Below are 23,895 nucleotides of genomic sequence, written 5' to 3'. Positions count from 1 at the left end.
CATAATTGCCCCTGTTTGAGAAGCTTCCCACATGAGGGCAGATGCTTATTAGCCTATTTCCTCAATGATCTGGGTCCTTTGGAATCAGTGTGGAAATTAAGTGGTCAGTTAAGACCACTTCGAAAAGAAAGAACCACTCATCATTGGAAGAAGGGTACTCACGAAGTTAACAATTTTCCGAACCTCACCAAAACCGGTCTAGTCCTAAAAATCCCTAAAACATGCAAGAATTTTCTCCCTCTGTCCTATGTGCTATTCCTTATTCCTCAGCAGGAAATGGGTGAAGTTCTAAGGCCAGAAAGCAACGTCTATAGGTAAGAATCTGCTACGTGTCCCAACCGATGTCTCAAGTTCGTGAAATATCTTGGATGCAAGAACACTTATGACAAAAAAAAAAACAGACTGGCCCGGGATTTAGTCCACAAAACACTGCATTTTAATTAGTATTTCCCAGCTCATCAACTTCACGGTTTCTGATCTTAGCTCCCAGGAATACATGAAACACACCACAGTCAAGGCGAGAGGACAGAGAGACAAGTGGATATTTCTGGGAAGAATCTAGATTGATAACTACACAAAAATATTGGTATCGGTACAGAGACAGAGGTGACAGCTATAGATCCGTTCTTCCTAAATCAAGAAACTTGCTGACGAATTTATAAGCTCAAACACGTGCACAGAACTCTGACCTGGAGCCCCTGCCGTCGCAGAGGGAAGGAACTAACCTGTATGCGGGTTGAGCAGAATGCTTCCGGGCGGGATGCCTGTCGCAGCCTCGAGTGGAAGGAGGATGTAGCTGGTGCTAGGGGCGGCCTGGCCCCCTCCTCCGTTCTCGGGATAGGGCACACAGCCAGGAGAGCCGGTGGACACGCTTGGGGCCAGGGGCGCGCTCTGCAGAGGTGCGTGGGTGCGGGGCAGCGACCCGGAGGAGCCTGTGCTGCTGTTAGACTCAGAGCCTGCCACAGAGAAATGGATCAGGAAATCATCCAACACGGAGGGCTCAGGCTCCAAAGGCTTAGTTTACATAATCCATCCTTAAAGAATGTGAGGTGCCTGCCGCGGGACCAGAGCGCCGACAAACATGTCCCTCCAACATTTGGGGCTCACGTTTTATTGAGATGTTTGCTACGTATTTTTCAGATGTGTCCACTTCTTGGCAATGGGCACTCTCTTTCAGCCGCCCACATGCCCCTAGGGTGGTACATTGGTAAATGGCACCCTAAAGCTGGGGACTCAGCGCCTGGAGACACCCATCACCCTGCGTGATTAAAGCCAGAAGCCCGTCCTGCTGGAGTTAGGAGAAGAAAACGCCAGGTGGATATGAAAGAGATCCCGGGCCTGTGTCTAAGGCACTGGTTCTCCAACATGCCCCAAAAGCTGCATTTTGAAAGGGCGTGGCTAGGAATAATCTCTTCCCCTCAGATGTGAGTAGAGGAAACTAGATCATGCCAATGGAGGGCGCTTAAGAGGCACGTTTCACATGTTCACAGAAATCCTATTAATAGGAGGTCTGTGGACTCTGTAATTTGCAAACATGTAGGTAACTGGATGCCAAGGTGGCATCGAACCCAACGACCTCCCTCTCCCTGCACCGTGGACAAAGAGACACCTGCTATACCCCACATCCGTTAGGCACTACCTGCCCTTCGCCATGACCAGAGCCAAGCAGTTCCGGCCACCCTTGACCATGGCTGTTCTGGGCACGGAATATTAACCGGAGCATCGGAGAGAAAAGGCACCAAGCAACATTTCTGGATCAGTGAATTCTAACAGATGATTTGGATGGTACCATAGGTGGCAAGAACGGAGTACGAGAAGATTTTGCAATGATGAGCCCACGGCTCTCAGTTTATGTCATTCATATGCACTCTTCTGTGTCATTGAAGGGGACATATTAAGGAAGCGCTAACATTGTTTTCAAGATGCTAAAATGTGCCCGTGAGTTCAACTGGAGACCTTTAAAAACAAGTGGTAGGGATACGGCATGTCATTGCAGAGAAGAGGGGCCATCCGAGAGAGCTTGGGGAAGGAGGACATCGTTGTGGAGAAGGACAGTGATGTTTACGGAGCACTTAGTATGCGCAAACACCTGGAAACACCAGTGTGCAATACCGTGCCCCTCCGTCAGCTGAGAAGAGCAACTCCTTCATCAGGAACAATGAGAAGGCGATGCAAAGATGATGTGAAGAATCGGATTCCACAGGGTAGAAGGATAGGAAGGAAAGCAACTTAGCTTAAACTCTCAACACTTGCAAAGATGGAGACCGCGATCCCTCCTTAGGGGGGTGGTTCAGCAGCCACGACACAGCCAGGGTTCGTAACTGGCCTTGCTGCTGCCTTGCATCCAGCTTTTAAGAGCCCGTAACCATCTACGTACAATCTACGTTCTACGCGTAGAACAATCTAGAACAATCTACGTTCTACGCGTAGCCAGCATTCCCGAAGTTCTTGATCCAGAATGCATGCCAGCCATGGTGATAAAGGGCACAGGATGAGAAGTGTTCAAAGGCTGGTTAAAAAAATGAAATTGATATTTGAGAACTTTACGACTTTGCATGCTGAGAGTTGAAGTGTGTCCAGTCTCCTTCGTTCACAGACTGACATGATAACCGTGCAAATATTTAACCAGTATATCTGCGTGACAAGCACTGTGCTAATCGCTCTGTGTGAATTATCCAATCTCGTTTCACAGCGACCTCATTTTGAAAATGAGAATCAATCCTCAGAGATGTTAAGTCAATTTCCCAAGCATACTTCTTGTGTGGCAGACTCTGGGTTCAAACCCCGGCAATTCGGTCCCATGGACCACGCCCCACACCCGGGGTCACTTGAGCGACATACAGGTGGGGCCAGGGCCCCGACCAGGCCTGTGCCAAGTACTAGGAGACACTGCACAGAAAGCTAATGGCTGCCCCCAGTGAGATGCTCAGAAGTTGAAGCTGGACCCCAAAGGGCAGCTGGCAGAAGGTATGGTGACAAAGCATCAGGGAGACGAATGGAGGACTCTGGTGAAGGCTCAAGAGACAGACAGGAGGGGCACCTGGGTGACTCAGTTGGTGACACATCCAACTCCTGGTTTCAGCTCTGGTCATGATCTCACAGCTCATGGGTTTGAGCCCCAAGTCAGCTCATTGGGCTTCTCTCTCTCTCTCTCTCTCTGTGCCCCTCCCCCACTTGTGTTCTCTCTCCCTCTCTCTCAAAATAAATAAATCAACTTTAAAAAGATAGAGAGAAAGGAAAAGAGCAAAGTGGCGGTGGGGTCGGGGGTGGGGATCGTATGACAGATGAGGAGGCAAAGCAAAATGGAAAACTGACCGGGCAGAAGGGAAGAATGAACAGACTCCCTTCGCTTAAGGGAGCACTTGCTCCCCAGGAAGCATCCTGAGTTTTAGTTCTAGTCATGCCACAGACTAGCTGTGTTTTCTTCGTGAACTGACCACTTCTTTAGACCTCAGTATCCTCTTCCATCAAATATAAGCCACCGGACGAAATGGTGAGTGGCTGTGATGACGATGGCCTTGAAGTTCCCCTTAGCTTGACCAAGCTTTAGACTGGTTTCTTCCGAAGGACAGTCCCCCTACACCTCTCATTTATTCGAGGGGGTCTGCCCCTTTCAGGTGTAACTCTTCCGCAAGCCTCTTACCAGTTTTACAAGCGAGGCACGTCTTCAACGTTTATATTTTTTTTTTATTTTTGGGACAGCGAGAGACAGAGCATGAACGGGGGAGGGGCAGAGAGAGAGGGAGACACAGAATCGGAAACAGGCTCCAGGCTCCGAGCCATCAGCCCAGAGCCTGACGCGGGGCTCGAACTCCCGGACCGCGAGATCGTGACCTGGCTGAAGTCGGACGCTTAACCGACTGCGCCACCCAGGCGCCCCAACGAGGCACGTCTTTGAGGAGGATTTGGGGGGCCATCCCTTTGAAATGTAATAATCAAGACAAGTGGTGCCCTTGTCTGGCAGTTTCTGTGGGCGGGTACAAAAGAAGACTGACTTGGATAAGCACCAATTAGCAAAGATGGCTTAGTCAAATTCACCAACCACCTGGTTTGGTCTACTGTTCCCTGGTGCTTATCTAGCGCCTTCCTCCAGCACCTAACCCCCCCTGCAGGGGTGCCTGGGTGGCTCAGTCGGTTAGGCATCCAACTCTTGATCTTAGCTCAGGTCTTGAACTCAAGAGTCGTGAGTTCAAGCCCCATGTTGGGCTCAGTGCTGGGCATGAAGCCTACTTAAAAAAAAAAAAAAAAAACAAACAACTGGGGTGCCTGGGTGGCTCAGTCGGTTAAGCATCCTCCTCGATTTTGGCTCAGGTCATGATCTCATGGTCCGTGGGATCGAGCCCCGCGTCGGGCTCTGCAATAACAGCTCGAAGCCTGCTGGAGATTCTCTCCCTCTCTCTCTGCCCCTCCACCACGCATGCTCTCTCGCAAAATAAATAAATAAACTTAAAAAAAAAAACTTCCCCTGCAATTCATTGGTGCATGGTCAATTTCAGTCTTTCTCCCCTGGCACAATAGTCTTGACCCCAATAGCAACAGTTATGAATAGAACATTCCTTGCCTGTTTATCTCGTCTGATGCAATTCCTCCTTTATATGGACCCTGAGCCATAAGTCTTTTTCTCTGAATCAACAGCTCAAGAAAATCTTTCCAGATTCAGGGGTCAGAATTCAGTAGAGTGACCCAAAGCTTCGGAGATGACAAGGAGAAAGAGAACATCCTGGATGCATTGGGGTCGTAATGAAAATAAACATACGGAAGAGGAAGTGATACAAAGAGGAGGTGTCTTACATCGGCTCTAAAAACGCTCCAGAACCTTTGCCTCCAGAAAACCAAATGGCACGCCACGTAAAATCACTAACACAAAATACGGGGGTCTCTTATGTCTCCAGAGCAGGTGTTCCCAAAGCCTGGTTTGAAAACAGGCCATCTGCACTTTCACGAATCCTCCAGGAGATTCTGGGGCAGCTGAAGCCGAGAACCCCTGCTCCGGAAATGGAGAGAAGAAGACGGTAAGACGGCGTCGATCGCGTGGCCAGGGTGGAAAGAAAGAGACATCATCACTTTCCAGCCACATCGCCACGACCAAGAAGCAGCTGAGGTTAGGATAGGAGCATCTTTCCAGTCCCCTCCACCAGGAGGAGGTGATGACAGGATGACATCCTCTACCTCCCGAGCTGGGCGCCGGGCCTCCGGCAGGCGACCACCTCTGAGCTCAGTGGCGGGGATGCCTTAGGGGAAAGACAGCCCAGGCCTTAGCAGAGCAGGTGGCTTCCTGTGCGTTCAGACTTCAGCAATAAGCTCCTTCCAAAATGTAGGAAAACAGGTTCCCACCTGGAGAAGGTCTCATTATTATCTATTTAAAGCTCGAACCTATGTAATTAGAGCCGGAGAAGAGTAACTTAAATGTCATAACTCCAGGCTTGGTTTCTGAAAGGTCAAAAAAAAGTTTGCAATTCCACTGTGAGTAATGAGGCAAAAAAATGGAAAACTTGTGCTGTTCTGAGGATCCGTGACAGCAAAACTGACAGCTTTGCTTCATAAAACCATCTTGGGAAATTGTAAGTTTGTTTTGACATTCTATCTTGATCGCCTTTAATTTTTTTTTTCTTTTTTGCCTTCCGTTGCTGCACCTTGACAAGCTTTCAAAAGGAGACACTTAGATTAAAAGGAAAAAAAAATGTCTGAAGCACTTACAATTTCTAATCATTCTTCAAAGAACATGGCATTTTAGCATTCTCGAAGTGTTTTAAATGTTTCCAAAGAGCTTTTCTCTGGAAGTGATTGGGGGGTTGGTGCATGGAGAATGACGATTAATTTAAAAATCTTAAGAGCCCTTTCGGTGTGCTGGAATTTTTAAGTGCACCATTTAAGGTCCTTGGTTTCTGCATTTTAAGGAGATTTAAAACGATTTAACCTTTCTTAGTGTGCAAGGGCTCAAGTGCACCACAGTGGGTTTTCTTGACTTCAGTTGCTGCAATAGTGGGAGATGAGAGCAATTAATTAGAGTAAGAAAGCAAGAATTCACCAATTGGTGAGATGACAGAAGACAGAAGGCGGTGTGAGCCACCTGTATCTTTCCGAGGAGCAAGAGATATGTACACAGATACGGTAGCGGCCGTCACCAAATGCTATTAATTTTCTGCCCGTATCGGAGAACACGAGATAATTTCTTAGGACATTTTCAACATCATCATTAGGGGAAACCATTAGCAGGAGCCTGGATTTCGCAGAGAGCGCCCCCTAGCGTGAGTGTGAAACGCCGTTAGGAAAGCGTTCACAATCGGGACAACGCACGTCTAACCTCTGGTTGGTGTTGGCCGTTCCCCGCCCCGCTCCCTGCCCTGCAACCCCAGGTCTGTGATGGCACCCCCAGTATGGCCTGACGCCCGGGACGTGTCGCTGAACCGCAGCTCTCCACCCCCACCCTAGCTCCGAACCCTCGGAGGTAAAATCGAAGCCAAACGGAAACGCTACATACTAAAACCACACGTCAGTTCGTGGAGAGCTGCTAAAAATGGTTGCCTGTCCGCTTCCTGGGATTCTAAGAGGTATTTTGATGGAGAACATTTGGAAATCAGGTGAAAACAATGGCGAGGGATCCTTGGGAGCCAGAGGAGCTGGGAATGACGGACCATGATCGGTAGTTTTTGGACCCCTCTGAACCCCCGGGGATTAATGCTTGCATCACTTTAAAGTTGTTTCCAGGTAATGGTTCTCATCATTGCCCGCCTCCCAAAGTCTGTCCATGCAACTTGAACCACCTACCTCCAAAGATCACTGTGCACTTAGAAGAAAAAAAAAAAAAACAGGAAAAGAAAAAAAAAAAAAAAAGGACTCCAAGCCTCTCTGAGTCTCAGTCTCCTTATTTGCAAAGCAGGAATGGAGGCATTAAGTGGCAATAATAAAAATGAACACAGGCTAGTGTTTGTGGAGGGCATATAACTTGCCAGGTATTATTCTAACTGCTATGCGTACGTGAACTCTTTTAGCCTTTGCCGTGAGCTTGCAATATAGGTACCACAATCATTCCCATGTCTTGGGTGGAGAAACGGAGACACAAATAGGTCAAATAACTTGCCCAACGATGACACTAACAGTGTGCCAAAGCAGGGACCACAACTATCCATGTTATAATCACCTTGCAATGTGAGGTTTTAAGAAACTAATCATAGCATTAAATTAAAAAAAAATGGCTTCCTCGTGTGCATGTACAGGTGCCTTGGGAAACATTTGTATGGAAACAATTGAATTTAAACGTACGGTGGTTTGCTGGGGCGGGGGTTACGGTAAAATTCTGTAACAGCTTACATATCACAGTGTGAAAGGTGAAATGACGTGGGGTCACTTACGTCAAGAGATTTTAAAATGGACCCGGGGGGCCATTAAGGAGATGGGCCTCATACACCTTCTCACCTGTAGAACCATGAACTTTGGAGCTGGGCCCAACTGCAAACACGCCGGGGACGCAGCCCAAACACCTGCAAACTGCTACAGTAAGAGAGAAACCGATTCTATTCAAGAGATCAGGGTTCTGCCTCCAACACGGATCAAAGGTTCTTTGCAAACCACGTATGCAACCTCTGAGAGAGGTTCAGCGAGCGATCTGGCCTTGGCACACAGCGGGCAAGAGACAGTCCTGGCATTTCAACGGCACCTTCTGACTTCCCGGCCATGCCAGCAATCACTACCCATTCATTCCAGTTAATTAACTGGAAGCCAGAGGGAATGATGGCCGTATGGGTTGGGGAGAATCTGGGCAACAGCACAGGACACAAACCCATTCAGTACTAACTACCTGCTTTGGACAGCTTCCCGGGGCTCCTGGTACTGGATGTGCTGTCGCCCCTGGTCAGCACCGTGATGCCCCCAAAACTTGCCGTCTTGGCCATGGCGGGCTTGAGATTGCGGTTGGAGCCATCAGAGTCCGTGCTGCTCCAGGGCCGGTGGTGGTCCGACCACTTGAGCTCATTCTCGGAGCTGCTCTGTCGACTCCCGGCTGCTCTCCCCGAGCCGTCTCTGTTGCCCCTGGAGCACAGCCATCAGAAAGATGCACAGGGACAGCGTTACCTTCCACGAGCCGCACGGGCACAGGGCGGGAACTTTCTTGGAAGAGCGGTCTACGCGAGACCCTTCTTGCAACCCTTTCCGTCAACCCCGTCGCCCCACAGACAGTGCCACAAATACCTCGTTGATGTGTAGACAGATCACATGTCACACGCAATGTGGGTGTTTACCAACAGAAAAGCCAAACCTAGAACTGTCACACCATCCCTCTGCCGGTGAAGGAGAGACAATTAGGGAAAAAAAAAAAACCAAACCACATGGTATAAAACACAGTTGTTAACTTCTCTTGGGGAGAGGAGAGGAGGATAAACCCTCCTGACTCAAGTCAACAATGAATCAACGTTTGGGACCGAGTATGATCTTGAATGATTCTAAGAGCAACTCTCACTGAAGAGAAGTTTTGGGTGTCCCTTTAGCATGAAATACTTGGACCATGGGAAAAGGCACCCAGAGCCGGTGAGGCCGTTCATTGTTTCCTACCTTTATGAAATGTCTATCTGAATTCATTAAGGCTTTGACAGCACAGAAATCACAGCAGTTTGACTCCATTAACTGAGGGTGTGAATTCTGCCCGGTGAGTTTAACCTTCGTGGGCAGAGGAAAGAGTCTTTCGATCCTTTTCACGCGGAAAAACTTGCGACAATAACACCACCAGGGTAAACGCTATGCTGACACGAAACTTTCCAGGGGATCAGTGAAAATAACAAAAGCTCCATCGGTGAAAGAACCCATTGGTTCAAAATTCAAATTGAAGAAGAGTGAACGTATGGGAAGAGATCCAATACCCAGGAGTGAATTTTGACGACTCCACAAGATCTCTAAGACACAAAATCACCAGCGTTTCATAGAGAAAGTTGATGAAATTTGCATTTTCATTGGTTTCCAATCTGTTTAAAGGGTACCTGAGTATTCTCAAAGCTTTTCCTGCAGTTGGAAATAACACATGATTACAATACTCTAAGGTTCTCATGGACTATAAGTAAGTAAAGGGAACATAAATCACGGGCAATGGGTACAACCCCTAATTTCATTATCCCTGAGCAACGTGACATGCCCAAGTCTTGGTCCCAGTCTCACAGATGTCATCCCTAGCCCTGTCGTCTCCTCTTCTAAAGACAGCAATAGACCGTGGAGAGGTTAGGAGTGAGCGCGTCTCATTGAAACACTCACCAGCCAAACTGTACAGAAGGTACACAGGAAACTTTAGGGGTTGTTTCAACTTTACTCACTAAACTTTTCCTTTGTTTTAGAAGAACTGAAGAAGGTAAATGGATCCAAGAGATAATAAAAATGAAAAGGCTTGTCCGTGATTGCAACTTCGCATAAATGAGGGGAGGGCAGAAACCTCACACACAGAAAAGCACTCAGTGCCCTCCTGTCTTCTATCAATTTTACTTATATTCTCTCTGTTAGGACCTCAGGGATTGCTGGTTTCAGAAAGATGATCTCAAGAAAGACCAGACTGGGAGTAGAAGGTATCACACACACCCAAGGGCCAGGTGGCTCGAGTTCTTCAAACTCCTTTGAAATTCAAGAAAGCCAGAGGAGGGAGGGTTGGGGGGGGGGGGCGGAAAATAGCCTTTTCAAGGGTGTGGTGCTCCATTCCTGACTGTTTTCAAGTTCCCAAATCAACTTTATTCTTTTTGCGTTTAATTCTGATTAATTTGACCCGACTTTGACAATGCTGGGCAAAATCATTATTTCATAACGGTCAACGCACCAGGGCTGTGACAATAATCTCACACGGAGCTAATTTAGAATATTTTGGGTAGGAAAAGATTTGGGGTGGTCCTTAGCCGCAGCATACAGGATGCATCCGAAGGAAGCTCTCCGTACGCAGGTGACGATCACTAACTCTGCTTCGGTGTCCCTCTCCCCACGCATGGTGCACCTCCATTAGTGGAAACGCCGGGGTGGCTTAGCCTGTCCCTGCAGTGGAATGTCCACCGCTATTCCTGGGTGGAAACGAGCGTGCGGGAGTTTGGAGGCTTCACTCTGGCGATGGGTAACTCCTCGAGACTTGGGCCACACCCTTTGGCCAATAAGGCCACCCAAGATCGCCTTAACGTCGTCTACCCCTACTCTCCACCAGCTCAAAGCGGCATCCCAAGTCAGCATCTGTCAAAATTCCCAAAGAGGGAATTTAAGTTGCTGCTTTAGAATTAGCGTGAATGAGATTCATAGTAATACAACTAACTCTAATTTAGGATCTCTACTGATACACTGAAACAGTATTTTTACAGGTCTATCCATTGATTATTCACCTTAGCACTGGCAAGGCGAGGGCCAGAATTGAATTCCACATCTATTCGGTATAGAATCATAGGCGTCATAGAAAAAAACATTATCCACAAGTGTTTTCCTGTCCCTCCTAAGCCCAGTCTTGGTCCCTTCCTACTGGAAACCAGGAAGACAACGGTAATGACATGTCTGGTCATCAAGAGCGGTCGTCCCTCACGTATGTAACAAGAATCTGATCCCGGGGGGGTCGTAAAGCACGTACTCTAAGTACTGTTTTTGTGCTGATTAATACAACTAAGGGCATTTATTTTCCTTCATATCTGAACGTGATATTTTTCCGACCAAGCTAAGTATGATGTATACTTGGAGTTGCTTTATTATCGTGTGGATGCCTCTGTGCTCAGTCATCATCCTGGGTCTCTGTGCTTGGTGACTTGGTGGCTGATGGCACTCCTATTTGCGATGGCTAGGAGTACATGGTAGTCCAGGCTGGGGACCAGATTTGGGGCTATGTAAAACGAATTTGCCTATCGGGGGCAAGAACTCACATTTCATTTATATGGACCTGAAGAAACCAGATCATGGTGTAAGTACAGGAGGACTGGTAAATTCTCATTCTTCTCTGGGTTTTTATTTTTTTTTTTTTTCAACGTTTTATTTATTTTTGAGACAGAGAGAGACAGAGCATGAACGGGGGAGGGGCAGAGAGAGAGGGAGACGCAGAATCGGAAACAAGCTCCAGGCTCCGAGCCATCAGCCCAGAGCCCGACGCGGGGCTCGAACTCACGGACCGGGAGATCGTGACCTGGCTGAAGTCGGACGCTTGACCGACTGCGCCACCCAGGCGCCCCTCTTCTCTGGGTTTTTAAAAAGAACAATGCAACGTTTTGTTGTTGTTGTTGTTGTTATTTTTAATCTACAAGTGTGAAAGTAAAGGGTCTAGCAATACCAGAGTAAGGCATTTGCCTATGTAGTTCAACCTGGAAAAGTGAAGGAAATTTTGAAAAAATCTTTTTTATTTCTGCCAAAGTATAAAGGGAACAAATCAGTCTAACTTTTCTAACGCTGAGGTTCGAAATTCACATTGACTGCAAAAAGATATTTTCTGAGCACACAACCCATTTACTGTTCTTGGTCTTTTTTTTTTTTCCCTTCTAAGTGGGCAAGAGGTTTCATTTGTTTGTGAACAAATAAGTTTTCTCTTTCCTACAATAGAGATTAATCCTAATACTCATAAAAGCAGTAACATATTAAATGTATATATATATATGTGTATATATATATGTGTGTGTATATATGTGTATATATATGTGTGTATATATATGTGTGTATATATATATATGTGTATATATATATGTATGTGTGTATATATATATATATATATATATATATATACATCATCTTGAGTACATTGATAGAACTGTGTATCCTTTGCCCTAAAATGAATGCTAGAGATATATTTAATAGGGTAGTGACAATATGGGTATGGTCCCTCTGCTTTCATGTAACTGCTAGCCTATACAGAACTTAAAATACATAATATTAGTATGTAATGAACACATATATACCAGTCCCCTTATCTCACACAGACCTTGATTTAAGTAACTCATTCTAATTGGAAGCAATCCTATGCCTTCCTGTGCTGGAAAAAAGTATCGTTAGAAATATTTATGACTATAAAAAATTCCGCTACTCAAATGGAGTTATCATTGGTTTGTTTTCCCATATCAGGTACGTATATATCATTGCAAGCTATCGGAGAAATTTTAACTTGGTGTAATTCACCACAGTTGACTCGGGAATGTTAAATCAGTGTGCTGCCAGAGTGAACTCTTGAGAGGGAAAAAGGAAAACAAACAAACAAAAAAACTTCCACCAAAAACAGCAAATCAGAAGGAGAACCCTGAAGGATTACATACAAAGCAATATTTTCCTGGTCCCATATCCCACATTATCGAATACGGCTTCAGCACTAGCTTTGTAACAAGCTTTTACAAAGATATAACCGAACATGTTTATTTCATGAACAGATATTTTACACTAATACATTTATATTTAACATTGATTCTGCCACAGAAGCTGAAAACACAGTTTAAAAAAAGTAAACCATACCAACCGAAAGAGCTGTCTTTTCTTATAGGTCTCATTGCATATGTTACTGTCTTCCAAGAGCCTACTGGAAATGAAAAACATGGTTTTTATGATATAAAACCTACTGACACTAAATTTCCCATGCTAAATGGGTGTGTCCTACGTTGTAACATACCTGCTTTCAGATCAACCCCATAGACTATGCTTTATGTGCATGTTGTTGAATTTTTGCAATAATAAATTAATGACTGCATGACTTTTCCCTATCCTGGGATTAAGGCGCTGATACCAGATAAGAAGGAAAGAAAGAAGAAAGAGAAGGAATGGAAGAGGGGAGGAAGATAATAGAAATCGGTAGGGATATATCAGACATGTAATTAAACACATTAAAAGTTGTGATTCTTTTTTCCCTTGGGTAATATTAAAGTTATCTTTTCTTCTTGGGCATAGTGAAATACTGACATTCCAAAGACAGGTATCCAAGAAATGTTATTTACTTTTGTAGGGAATCCACTCAATCAGATTTTTGCTTTTTGGAAATATCAAGAATTGTTCATATGCAATGCATGCATGGGACCGATTACTATACTGACTAATATGATTCAATTTGAATTTAAGGGACACGGGAGTGCATTAGCACTCTTTTTATACAAAATCCAAGGAGATATAAAATTAGGGCACAAGGCATGGAGAACGATTGGCTGGATGATTGGGGAATAAGGTTTCCCACTAAACTGAGTTATAAACACTCCATCCTTTGGGTTAGAATATAGAATTGTAGAATGCTTCAGAATCACCCCTAAGATGTTAGCACCCATAGTTTCTTCATTTAACTATAAATAGAGAATATTTACTTAAATATGTATGAATCTTGATGTTGTTTTTGAATGCCTTCTATCGACGTGTTTTCTCCTTTCATCCATTCTTCTAGAAGAGGCTGTTCAATTGAGGGGGTTAGTTACTTGAAGCTTTCTAACTGCTAATATTAAAGATAGCTTTTTTTCCCCCAATCATCGCTAATGCCCGGTTTAAATTTTCTCTAAGTACTAGACTTTAATCAAACAGCCTCTATTTTAATCAGTTTTACGGGGGCGCCCATTAAGCCGACACCTGAAATAAAATTAAGCACCTCTCTTTGAAGGGATACCATATTTCCATTCCAACTTGCCCATTCTGATGTCCCTCAAACGTGATTAATACAGCTAAGGTGGAATTCTTTAATTCCCCTTGAAAAGCTGCAGTGGAATGAATGGAGCATTTAAATATCTATGCCAGTTGAGAACAATTTCTTAAAAAGTGTATGTGAAATATGCAAAATTCAACTCATCCTCTCAACGGTTGGGTGGGTGGGATAAGCCACCCATCTCACAACGACTAGCCCCGCCCTGACTCCCAAGTTAGCAACTCTAGATCGGGTTAGCTAGATTTCCAAGTTAGAGTGAGAAACTTAAAACAATATATTATCCCAATTATTGTCTGCATAGCTATATAGAATTACGGGGCGCAGGGAGTGGCTAACAATACCCAACATACAAATACTGTTAACAGCCTAGTGCATAAGCCAATGAAACTGCAAGTTCATTCATGCTTTGTAATGCCTGGTGAAGGTAGCAGGATTCCACCTCGGGAAGAACCAGAAGTTGAGGCTTTAAATAAAGAAAATGTGCAAACTTACGTTTGGAAAGAACAGAGAAGTAGTTCCCCAAAGTAAATGGTTTTTAGGCATGCTAAATAACACATATGCGTGTGCATATAAGTGCGTACACAGAGATATATGCATTTACTTATACATATATTCAAGCTCACACTTATATATGGGATATATACCTATGAATACACAGGACACACACGACAGACTTTTTTTCCTCTAATGACACGAAAAAGCAAATTTCAATTTCATTTACCTGGTTTCCACAAAAAGGCTTTCCTGGGAGCAAACTGACTGGAAAAAAAAAGAAAAGAAAAGAAAAGAAGGCATTGTATCAGACGTTCTGGATGTGCCGAAGGATCCCAATTCCTTGCCTGATTTTAAAGCTACTTTTCCCCTCCAAGAGGAAAAGAATGAAGAAACATAGGTACTATGTTTTGAAAAAGTGGAAGCAGAAAAGGGAAAAAGTGGTTAGAGTTCGAAGCATAAACCATTCTCATTCAGCACACAAGTACTTTCCCATCGGGGCGTCTCCAGGTTACAAATACATTTAGCCCGCTCGACATCAAGGTCAGAAGTAGAGGGATGTGAATGAGCTACTGGTGTATTCCGGGGCTGCGGAGATGCGGCCCCCGACCAGAGCCAAAAGACTGGTTCAAATCAAGGCAGAAAGCGTGCGCTGAGCACGACCAACCTGAGATCGGACAGTCAGAGGACCACAAACCTGCAATTGTTACCTGGGAATGACAGACTCTGGTGAAATAAACAGATTGGCTGCAAGACACTGAAGATTGGAGACATGCCCTCAATCCATTTTAGGAGGGGGGGAGGGGACGCAGAGACAATTGAGAACAAAATGAAGTTAATTCGGAAAAACGATGCCAAGCTCCGTCTAATGTTCTGTTTTGTTTTTCACCCAGAAAAAAAAAAACCCCAACAACGTGACTTTCTTCTTAGCTTCTGTCCCCCTAGCTATCACTGCTCTTCTCTCTCATGTTTAATACACTCGCAGGGAAGAGAAAATTCTATTATCATTATGTGCTGGGGAAAGACAGATCTGATTCAATTTGAACAAGCAGAAAAAGAGAAGTCGAAGCAATATAGTGCAATGGTCCTCTAACATAGTGACTGTGTTTAGGAATTCACCTAAAACCGTTTTCAAAGTACTGAGTTGCTAAACATAAAAGTACACCCCGCATTCTATGTGCAGATTTTCTAAATGATGAATAAATGGCCTGCTCAAGGGATCACTCGAGACCTAACAGGTCCGATTCAAGAGAAAATGAAACTAAAGTAAATAAGGACCTCTCAATATTGAATTCTTAAATTCAATGATCAGCTAATGTAACCACTACTCAGAGAGGCAAGCAGGATATTGGTTTCTCTGTACATTTTGGTGGAGAAGTCATTTCCTTCCACTAAATCAAAGGGCTAGCTTTGGACCTAACGTGCTTTCCCTCAGTGGTCTGAGCGTCTCAGCGAGGGCATCTCTAGAACCATTTCTCTTTTAACCTTTGTGCGTTTAACAGACATCCTGAAAATCAAGCGCAAAGCATCTTATTTAACAAAAAGAAAAAAAAATCCGATTAAAAAAAAAGCTTTACAGAAAATCTTTCTTTTTAATTCGATGTTTATGTGCATAAACAAAAACGAGGACAATCTCTGTACCACTGGCATCATTCCTGCCAAGATCTCTTTATAGTAAGCAAAATATTCCATTGTCTTTGCCTCCTTTAGCTTGGTTTTACTCCTGGTTTGAGTCAAGTCATGGAACTAATTGTCTCGGGTACACATTCCGAGCTCCATAGTCTCCGACTACTCAGCTCACGTGGTTGGAAAGAGGTCAATTACGTTTATGCGGTTCATGCCGGGTATTGGCATGACACTCTCCTTCTTTGAAGGAGTTGATCAAAGACATACTGACCTCTTCAGACTCATTAATCTAGTCGTATTCGGGGGAAAGTTAAGCTGTCCTCACCCTTTGAATTAAAAAAAAATAGTAATAATAATAAGGCACCTGCAAGTCAAAGATAACTTTTCCAAAAAACATATCTCAAGAGTATTTTCCAATGTTTGTGCAAAGGTCCTAAAAATCTACCACATGATCCTTCTGCCACATTTGCAGAAATAGGACAGATACGGTTACGGGCCGTGATTCAGTAGCTGATGAAAATAAACTTTTTGAAAAAGTTATGCGAATAACTTGCAAATTTAAATAGCAGAGAAAGATAAAATTGTCATAGTAATTAAGTGCAGCTTTTAAAGCTGTCACTTATATGCATTCTCAGATATAAAGGGCTCTTTTTTAATTTTTAAGGAGAAAACGATTTTGCCTAATGGGTTACAGGATTCTCTCCCACACCCCACCCCAATCTGGGTGCACCACACGCCTTCTCGTCGGTTGTCACAGAAGAGGGATCCCAGTACGTGCTAGGAAGACCGTGGATGAGCTCCTCCAAGAATCTCTACTTACATATAAATATCCTTCAGAAAGCATCCTCCAGGCAAAACACGTCTTTCCCAAATACATTGCTTTATCAGCATAACCTTGCCAAAGCCAGCAACATTGCATTGAAGTGATCATAAAATAAGCTGAAATTCTTGCCAAAGGAAACAACAGTTATATTTCAAATATCTGACTACAAAAACTCACTTATTTTTTTATTTGAGAACTAAATTGCAGTGTGCCTTGACTTACAACAACTTCATTGTCAAATGACAAACGTGTCCTATCTCAAGCCACCCGAATTCTCAAACTATATTTGAAATTAGTTTTCTAGAAAATCCCCAAATAATCTGTATATTTTGATTGTGGACCTACATAAAAAAAGCGCACGCTCACGCACGCACGCACACACACACACACACACACACCCCTTAGACACCAAGATACACTTGTAAACTATTCAAGAACACTACTCGTTTTCCCAAATAAATTTTAATTTTGCTGAAGTGTAAGTACCGGGGAGTATTTCTCTGTAACTCTATTATAACTTCCAGCAGGAAAAAAATACCTCTACATAAATATGTCCATATTTGAACCTGTCTGAATAACTCCACCGCTTACACAGTAATAGGTTGGCAAGGGGAGTTGCTTTCATGACCTCAGTTCTTAAATTACGAAGACACTAAATTAAAGGCCAGCTAAGAAAAAGACTGTATGTTTGTAACTTAGATTCCTTATGCTGGATTCTTTGCATTGGTTTTACAACTGACTTACTATATTTGATTTATTACCTTGTGTACCTCAACAATCTAGAGAGCAGAAACGGTCACTTGGGAATCCGGAGTTACATAAATTAAGTCTCTCTAAAATGTTTTTATGTATGTGGTAAGGAAGATTTATTACTGCATGTATTCAAGAAAAGTTCGTATCGCTGGTTACGTCTTTGCGTTTGCGTTAATAAAAGATACAGTGACATCTTGTTAACTCAGGGTGGCCCCCGATGATCCCTGCCTCTGGGCATTCACGTTTTGTAGTACCTCCCACACGGCACCGCGTTTGGTCTGTGTGTCCAACCGAATACAGCAGAAGGCAAGGTGTCAGTTCCAAGATTGGGTTATAAGAGACTCTCGCTGCCGCCTTGGGCTCTTTTTCTCTTGGATCACTTGCTCTGGGGAAGTTAGTTACCATGTCTTCAAGACGCTCCGTAGCCTATGGAGAAGCCCACGTGGTGGGAACTGAGATCTCGGTAGATCCAGCCAGGGACTGAGGCCTGCCAACAACCACGGGGGTCCGTCAGAAGACCACAGCCCCAGCTGACAGCTTGACTGTAACCTCACAAAAGACCGTGAGCCGGAAGTGGCCGGCCAAGCTACCCTCAGTTTCCTGACCCACAGAACTTGTGAGGCAAAAAGCGTTTTGTTTGTTCTAAGCCGTCAAATTCGGGGATAGTTTGCTGAGTAGCGATTAAGAGCGAAAACACAGGGAACACCAGCCTTCGGACTGCATTGTTTCTCCAGAGCTGCAGGCCTAGGAAGACAGGCATCGGGCATCGTTCCTCCCTCTAGGAGAGCGGCTTTGAGCCTTTTAAGGGTCATGAAAACTTAAGAACAATCCAGATCTTTTCCTTACAAAAATGTACCCACACTCACAGACATAATGTTTTGCAGATGATGTCAGGAACTGGCGTTAATCTCTGAAGCCTGCCGGTGAGTATCCTCCGGGTACAGGATACCAATGAAAAATAAACCGACCCCAGAGATCAGGTGGAAAAGTAGTGCCAGAACCAGGCAGGGGCCCCACCTGAATTAGGAAAGCCGGAGTGCTGGTCACCGGAGAGCCTATCAGAGGAGCTCACACCTCTACTCCTGCAGAGGGAAGGAGCCACCGCATTTCAAAGAAGGCTGCCGAATGGCTGGCGTCATGAAGTCATGAATTGGAAAGGCCGTGGCAATAGCTTGGCATTTAGGCCTTCCCACACTTCAATCTGCTTTTGCTTTTAAAAAATATGCTAATTCAGCAGTTAGTCATAGAGGCTCGGAACAGCAGCTTTGCCTCCAGTCTGTAACTCGAGACCCGGGTTCCTTGCTGGGGCTGTAGGGAAATGCAATGTGTACAAGGAGTTACGGGCCCCCCCCTCCCGCCTGTGATGACCTCTCCGGGGACGCGGCCACGTGCACACGAAAGGGCAGCAGCCCGAGAATCACCCTCCTCACAGGCAGGCATCAGGGCTGGTTCTCTGGCCACCCAGCCCCAGAGTGTTTGGCAATGTGGCACGGCAGTACTTTGAAAGAATACCACGATGTTTGTAGATTATCTGGGTGATTAGGATTTGCTTTGCAACACAACTCATTCATAAATTTTATGACTTGCTAGAATGAGAGTCAGAGGGAAGTGTGCGTGTGTGTGTGTGTGCGCGCGCACGTGGCAGGCACGGGGAGAGAAGGACGGGCAGAGAGGAAGAAAGAAAGAGAAGAAAGGACAAACTAGCCTTCAGACAGCTCTCTCTCTGTGAAGCTCATCGGCCAGGCTCGCCGCCTTCCAGTCGAGCCTGCTGGACTGGTTAGCCTGGTTACACCACCTCCAAGCCCCTCATTACCCTATCCTTGGATCCAGGAAACACGATGAAAAGCCTACCATGGGTCGGGCTGCGCTTTGCGCCATCAATAACTCTGACTGTCCGAAAAGCCCAAGGAGCCCACACATACGCAGAATATTCTAGACTTGCACGTGGACAGCGTCCTTCTACAGCCACCTCCACCCGCCCGTCTCCCACTCTGCCAACTCCAGAGCTCTGAGCCAAATCATCCGATCACTAAAGTTCTATTTCCCTGCGCCCGTGACAGGCAGTGGCGATCTAGAAGAGAGAGAGGCAGCCCGTGTAGACAGGGAAGAAAGGCACCGTCGGTGGGGTCGGAATTGCCTCTGCGGTTTTCTGTTGAAGGCGCCAGCGTGCTCTGGAGGACCAGGGAAACTGGCTGGGGCCCGAAAACTGCAAGGTCAGAAGGCCTCTCCATGCTACGCAGTGGAGCCTAGGTCTCTACGCTGGCTTGGCAATGGCCTCCAGAGCAAAGCCCGACGGGAGGCGGGAGGCCCAGCTAAGGCAGCAGGAGCCACGAGGAACCACACAAAGCAGCTCACACCTTTTACTTCTGCTGAGGGAAGAGCCGCGACATCTCCGGAGGCCGCCAAGTGACAGCGTCGAACGCAAAGGCTAATGGCACCTGCTTGCCCTTTTCGCCTTCTTGCATTTAAAATCCGGCTTTGTAAAAATCACTTTTTCACTTTCATTTCATTTCGGCCACGGCGGGGGGGGGGGGGGGCGGGGGTCAAAGGAAGATAAATCCCCACCACGTTTGCTTTGCTGGGATTTGAACAGAGGAAATCACTCTGGTTATTCCCTTGACGAACCGCTCACAGACCTGATCTGATCTGAAACTGAGGGGGAAGAGGAGTATTCTCACTTAACTCGGATACAAGACAATGCCTGTACCTGCGAAGAAGGCAGAAAATTCTGTGTTTACGTATGCGATTCACAGAATCTTCTTTCTTTTTTATATATGTCTTCCCTCTGCACGACCTTCGTATTAAAAAAGACAACACTGGGCCGTCTGCGGGCTAACACAGACGTGAAGGCATTTCTTCAAATCTGGCAACTTCCGGGGGGGCCTGGGTGGCTCTGTCAGTTGAGCATCCGACTTCAGCTCAGGTCATGATCTCACACTTCGTGGGTTCCAGCCCTCCAGGGCTGGAGCCTGCCTCAGATTCTGTGTCTCCCTCTCTGTCTGCCCCTACCCTGCTCACGCTTTGTCTTGTCTGTCTCTCTCTCTCTCAAAAAGAAAAAAATGAACATTTAAAAACATGAACAAGAAAACAATCTGGCAACTTTGCTCTGTACTCAGGATCCATTCTACCGACCCGAATCACATCGGTGCCCCCCCCTTCCGTCATAGGCTTCCGGAACACAGTGAACCCTGGGCCACTGTTCCATCACTTCCCTGCACTAAGGTCTTCCTCCAGAAACACCTCTGATCTGCTGCAGTTCGATCTGTCCCTGGCTCCAGCTTCCTGAGTCCTGCCAGCTCGCTGTCCCCAGACGCTAAAGAGGCAATTAAAACAGCTACTCACATCGTGTGCAAATATTCTCTCCCTCACTCTCTGATACTCCTCTTCTCTCTCTTCAATTGATTTACTTCGTCTGTCATCTCTAAATGGATGCACTCTGTTTTGCTGAACGGAAAGAAAGAAATCAGTACGGTTATCCAAGTTGAGCCGGTGCAAATCTGCAGTTAAGCAACCGTCAGCTGAGAATAAGAAATGTTCGCTTAAACAAATGGAGCATGAAGAGTGTCCTCCCCTCGGGTCCCGGAGGAGGCTGGGCCGGTGTGCAGGGTGCGTGCCTAACACGTGGAGGCAGTTGTCTGCGGCTCCTGCTTGCCTCCCCGCCTGACGCACCGAGGCCAGCGGTTTCCAGCATGAAAGCACCTGGACGCGTGTCCGGCGTGCGGCCAGTTCAGCTGGGACGCGGGCCACAGGGGTGGACTCCGTCTCCTCTGCTAACTAACCTGCGCGTTTGGGACTCTTCAGGCGGAAGCGGGATGTTGAGCACGCGGCTAGTTCAAGGCGGCTAAGGGAAGACGTGGCTGCGAACCGTTGGGTACCGGGAACAGTACCGGGAACAGTTGGGAACGGAACAAGGGAAGAAAGAAGGTAACGGGCAGAAAGGAAACCGTGGGCATAGTGTCTCCGTGTTCTAACCGGTGTTTTTCCTTCCCTCGGTGACTGATCCTGCACCCTGCGTTTGGCACAGAAAAGCAGACCCTGAATTTGAAGGGTCTGAATTTGTCGAGGAGGGTCAACACCAAGGAATCTAAAGGCACCATCCAAAGAACCCAGCATGAGGACTGTTCTTTTTCAGCCCTGGACCTGTGTCCCTGCCTGCGTCTCAACTCCCCTCCCCTCCTATTGTCCCATTCCTCACAAAAGACTCTGCGCGAACCACCTTCATCCGTTCATTCAACAAACACCCACTCAGTACACGACACAGGCACATGTCTCGGAGTCGATGGGAGCTGCTTACAGCTCCGTGGTGGTGGCGGTGGGGGTGCGAAGAACCGAGATACGGGTGAAGAACAGGGATTTTGTTTTTAAGTGCGTCAGAGATGCGCGCACTGGCTTAGTGACTCACAGAGTCATTAAAATGATAACTTGGGGGAGATGCGAGATTGTCTTACCTTCAAGAATTCTAAAGCCAAGTCTATTTTCAAAAAAATCTATTTGGATTGTCAGAGACACAATGGGCGACTGAGGTGGCAGCAGATAACTCTCTTCCGTCCGTATTATTGTTTTAACTTTATTGTCTTTTGTCATTCACTTAGTTAGCTATCTTCCTGATCACCCCGGATCCCAACTCCCCCACCCCCAATAACCCCCGTCTGGAGAAGAGATTGAGCAAATCTCTCTGCCCTTGCCGAAGTACCGTGAATCCTTACTCTAGGACAAGGTAATGTTTTGTCACAAGCAAAATACACAAAAGGAGAATGTTCTGCTACGGTTCATGCAAAACAAGCAGACGGTTTACATGGGCAGTAAAACGTGGGAAGGAGAAGGGGTGGAGGGGAGACTAAAACACGAACTCGAGTCCCTTGCGTGAAGACTTATTTTAGGAGAGTTGCAAAATCCACCTGTCCTCACCATAACAAGGTTTGTTCTTTACGGCTACACCAGTTGGTCATCGGTCCGTATTGGAAATCCAGCTGAGTGTGCACAACTGAAGGACAAAGCTGTGGGAGCGGAATTACTGCCATAGTTACACAGGCATCTGGAAATGCGATGACAAAGCTTTTCCCGACACCTCGGGCCAGTGGCGTCCCAACCCCGCACCCCCCTCACCAACACATGCTGCAAAAGCTGTGCCAAGCACCCCCCATGCAGCCCGACACACAGAGCCATTGCTGAAGCAATCGGGACAGATTTTCTCGGCTACCCACTGAATGCCAAAGGGGGAGCGAGGGAGGCAAGGAGGTTAGAGAGAGGACAGTCGCCTCGGAGGCGGGGGGAGGGGGGGGCTGGGGAAAGGGGCCGGGGACAACAGAAGGACAAGAACATAAGTCAGCCCACCTTCAAAAACAACAACGTCAGCCACTCTCAAACTTGAGAACCAACCTGATTGTCTTCTTTATCAATACTAGAGTTATCTCGCTTCAAGATAAACCGCTTCTGGGATTCTTCACCTTTTTCATCTTTTAAATGTTCACAAAACCTTTGCTCTGGTCTGCCAGCAAAGTAAAACATATCAATAAAAAAGTTCTCGCCCCTGGTTCAAGTCATTTTCTCAGTGTCGCTTTTTCCCCCACAGTGGCATTCAACTTAAAAAAGAAGCTACAGGTGGTCTGGGTACCAGGACTGCCGGCATTATACAGGTGGGTAATAACGGGGTCACCTCACAGGGGTGTCGTCAGGATACCGTTTGTGGCTTCGAATTCGAAGTCTTGTTGGCTGCGTGTTCCTCACCACGGCTGAAGTGAAGAAAACACTTTCAGGCCTGAACACGTATAGCGTATAGGTGTGTGTTCTTTCGTTATTTTGACCTCCGTCATTCCTGAATGCAGTCAAGTTCCCAGCCGTATTGTCAAACAAATACGTATGTTGAGAACTTGGGCAGACCACGTTAATTCACCAATGTCTGCGACAGGAGGACAGGTCTTGTCACATCGTCCCTCTCAAGAGCCATCAGAATCCATAGTGAGAGTGGATCACCTATAAATTACTTCCATCTTTCCCCATGACAAACGCTCTGGAATCTGACTCCAGTAGAGTCTGACATCCTTGACCCTGTCTTGTAAATCAGTGCAGTAATTGGGGAAACTGGACATATTTAGTTTAAACAGCTTAATGGCTGATTAGCAGGGGGAAAATGCTCCAAGCAGTTACACGCTATTGATTAGTCAATTGATTTCATTTTTGTAGGTCCTCTTAATCATTTTGTATTATTACAGGAAAGGGCCCCATGTCCTTGTTAATTTCCCACACTCGTCACCGCATGCCACAGAACTCAATGAATGGCCTGGGCATGGGTTCATCCCCAGAGGACGTGCTAAAGTGTTTGTCCCACGTTTAGAAGGAGTTGTAATTGATGACTCTCATTAAAGCCCCTCTGCCACGGCTGATGGATTACTTCTGAAGCCCAGTGGGTCTCCTCTATCTCTACGGGGTTCATTACGCATTCAGTTATTGGAAAGCGCCTTCACAGTGGCTCTTGTTTAATATGGCTGCCCAGTAATTAAGGGAATCTCATAGTGTCCCTTCTCGCTCCAAAAGAAGCAAACGGCACGCTGAAAACAAAGGGATCTTTTTCAGCGTATGGCTCAAGTCCGGATGGGGTGCGTCTTTTTCTTAAATACGC

At 46.0% G+C, this 23,895-nt stretch overlaps 1 protein-coding gene across 22 annotated transcripts in view; it reads right to left on the bottom strand.

Annotated features, from left to right (window-relative positions):
• ARPP21 (cAMP regulated phosphoprotein 21) overlaps nucleotides 1–23,895 on the bottom strand; it is a 156,016-nt gene that overhangs the window by 66,610 nt on the left and 65,511 nt on the right. For 8 of the 22 annotated variants that reach the window (XM_030329092.1, XM_030329088.1, XM_030329103.1 and 5 more), the window contains exons 10-15: nucleotides 22,656–22,764; nucleotides 20,619–20,720; nucleotides 14,304–14,341; nucleotides 12,425–12,484; nucleotides 7,796–8,028; nucleotides 726–956 (exon numbers count right to left, since the gene is read on the bottom strand). In XM_030329092.1, coding sequence (XP_030184952.1) covers nucleotides 726–956; nucleotides 7,796–8,028; nucleotides 12,425–12,484; nucleotides 14,304–14,341; nucleotides 20,619–20,720; nucleotides 22,656–22,764 — 773 coding nt within the window. Of the gene's footprint in view, nucleotides 1–725; nucleotides 957–7,795; nucleotides 8,029–12,424; nucleotides 12,485–14,303; nucleotides 14,342–20,618; nucleotides 20,721–21,915; nucleotides 22,274–22,655; nucleotides 22,765–23,895 lie in introns of those variants that run through there. The other 14 variants (XM_030329099.1, XM_030329107.1, XM_030329100.1 and 11 more) reach the window with 13 other exon arrangements.

The sequence above is a fragment of the Lynx canadensis genome, chromosome C2 (assembly GCF_007474595.2).
Source record: "Lynx canadensis isolate LIC74 chromosome C2, mLynCan4.pri.v2, whole genome shotgun sequence".
NCBI lineage: Eukaryota > Metazoa > Chordata > Mammalia > Carnivora > Felidae > Lynx > Lynx canadensis.
This window is presented reverse-complemented; position numbering and strand designations above follow the sequence as displayed.